This window comes from Salmo salar, chromosome ssa25, assembly GCF_905237065.1.
Source record: "Salmo salar chromosome ssa25, Ssal_v3.1, whole genome shotgun sequence".
Taxonomy (NCBI): Eukaryota; Metazoa; Chordata; class Actinopteri; order Salmoniformes; family Salmonidae; genus Salmo; species Salmo salar.
In genome coordinates, this window is record NC_059466.1 from 48,349,644 (window position 1) to 48,351,853 (window position 2,210).

General features: G+C 47.4%; 1 protein-coding gene across 1 annotated transcript; it reads right to left on the bottom strand.

Annotated features, from left to right (window-relative positions):
- Window positions 1-255: 255 nt before the first annotated feature.
- Window positions 256-1,722, bottom strand: LOC106586885 (oligodendrocyte transcription factor 1). The gene has a single exon (XM_014174612.2). It carries the CDS (start codon window positions 1,368-1,370, stop codon window positions 630-632), a length of 741 nt encoding a protein of 246 aa, XP_014030087.2. The 5' UTR covers window positions 1,371-1,722; the 3' UTR covers window positions 256-629.
- Window positions 1,723-2,210: the final 488 nt, after the last annotated feature.

Here is a 2,210-nt window from a genome sequence, read left to right on the forward strand (position 1 = left end):
TAATCCCTGACGAAGGGAGAGGAGACGATGAGAAAGAGACACCACGGAGAGAGGTTATATTGATATTGCTGAGGTGCAGATGCACACACACGTACACACACACACACACACACACATCCGCAAACATTTGCACACACACACACACACACACACACACACACACACATCGTCACTAATCACAGAAGCCGAGAAGTGAAATTGTGAGCAAACACCTTTACAGAAAATACACTTTTTTAAAATAACTTTATACGAATACAATTTTTTTTAATAACTTTATACCAAATGGTAAATATTAAATTACAATTATTTTGCTGTGTTACAACTTCTCTTATCTTCTAAAATAGAATGGGTTCATAAAATATAAAAGATATTAACGTTCACTTACCACAGTCCAAGAAACACATTGGACAAGCATCCATTACAACAAATTCAACATTGAAAATCTGAATTAGTCAAAGACATGAGAAAGACAAAATTCATACAAAAGTAAACTCTCATGTGTCCATAACCAGAAGTCCGTCCACTCATAAGAATTAATCATTGTAGGATGGAGTAGAGAAGAGAAGAGCAGAACAGAAGACAACCTCATATCAAACCAGAACACATCTGATCTGGGTCCCAGCCAGTCTTCACTTTGGGAACCTGGGTCCAGGGCTAGGGTGGCTGAACCTGGGTAATCTGCACACCCCACAGGGGCAGAGTGTCCCTCCAGGAGCCCCAGCTGAGCCCCACTGCACCGGGACCATGGGGCCCTCCAAGTGGCCAGGGGGCAGAAGTGGACACTTGGAGGAGGACGAGGCAGAGGTCAGGAGAGACTCGGGGGAAAGGAGTAGCTGACTGGGGCTGGTGAAGAGGGGCCACCCCCCGGCCAGGAGCAGCCTGGGGACGGGCCTTGCGTTAACCCCCACCCCAACACTCACCTCCCCAAGGAGCCGACGCATCTCCTGCAGAGACAAGCCAAGGAGGAGGATGTAGTTACGGGCGAGGACCAAGGTAGAGATCTTGGAGAGCCTGCGTCCGGGTTGGGGTCCTAGCTGCTGCTGGTTGCAGTGTGGCCCCTGGGAGGAGGACGAGGAGGAAGGAGAGGAGGCATAAGGCACCATCACCTCCCTCAGAGCGTCCATGGCGACGTTCAGGTCCTGCATCCTCTTCCTTTCCCGGCTGTTGATCTTCCTCCTAAGCTCCATTGGGGGTTTTCCTGGTCTCTCATGCCCAATTAGGGCCCCCATGGCCCCCAGGCTGTTCCCTTGATCAGCACCTAGCCCTGGGGGACACCAGGAGGAGAACTCCTGGAGGTGGGGGTCTGGGGAGCAGAGATGAAGAGGCTGATCTTGGTGGGCCCTGACCATGTGGTTAGGTAGAACGTTCATGGTCCACACCGAAATGTGGTTCTCTTCGATTACCAGAAAAAAAATGCCCTCAGTCTTCAATATGTTGCTCAGATCCGCTTGTTCCTCTTCAGTCAAACGTTAACCCTCCATTCCGTGCACTGCCCTGACCTCTGGTACCTCTAGGCAGGTGTTGAATCCCTCCTTGGCTGTTGAAAAATGTTGTAGGATCAGTCAGTAAGAGAGCATCAGTTTCAGTGTCGGTTTCAGAAGTCTTCCAGAGTTCTCTGCTTGTTGATAGCTATCTCTTTCTCTCTTCATCCTCTGTGAGTCTCTGTGAGAGTCAGTACTCCTTAAACTCACTTCTCCCCCCGGTTGTCTGAAGAGAATGACAAGGCAGACAGAGAGGGAAGTGAGTTAAATGATTCCCTCCTCTCCCCTCACGCTGCTGCTGCTTGGACTCCGCCCCAACCAAACCCAACCAAACCCGACCAGACCCTGTTCTGTTCTCTGAACAAAACACACTTCTTTTTTTTTTACGTTTACATTTGAATCATTTAGTAGACACTCTCATCCAAATCGACTTATAGTTAGTGCATTCATCTTAAGGTAGCTATGTGAGATAACCACATATCTCAGTCAAAGTCACCACATTTTGTCCTCAATAAAGTAGCTATTATCAAAGTCAGGGGTGATGATACTATGGTGTAGAAAACAACTAAGAGGCTTTTCTCATCAACAAACATTTAAGGAGAAGCAGCACAACGAGATTTCAATTTATATAATATGCACATCAACTTTACAATTTACATGACATCCTTGCCTTACCTTTTCAATGTGGCTGGCTATGTGATATTATTGCCTTACCTTTCAATGTGGCTG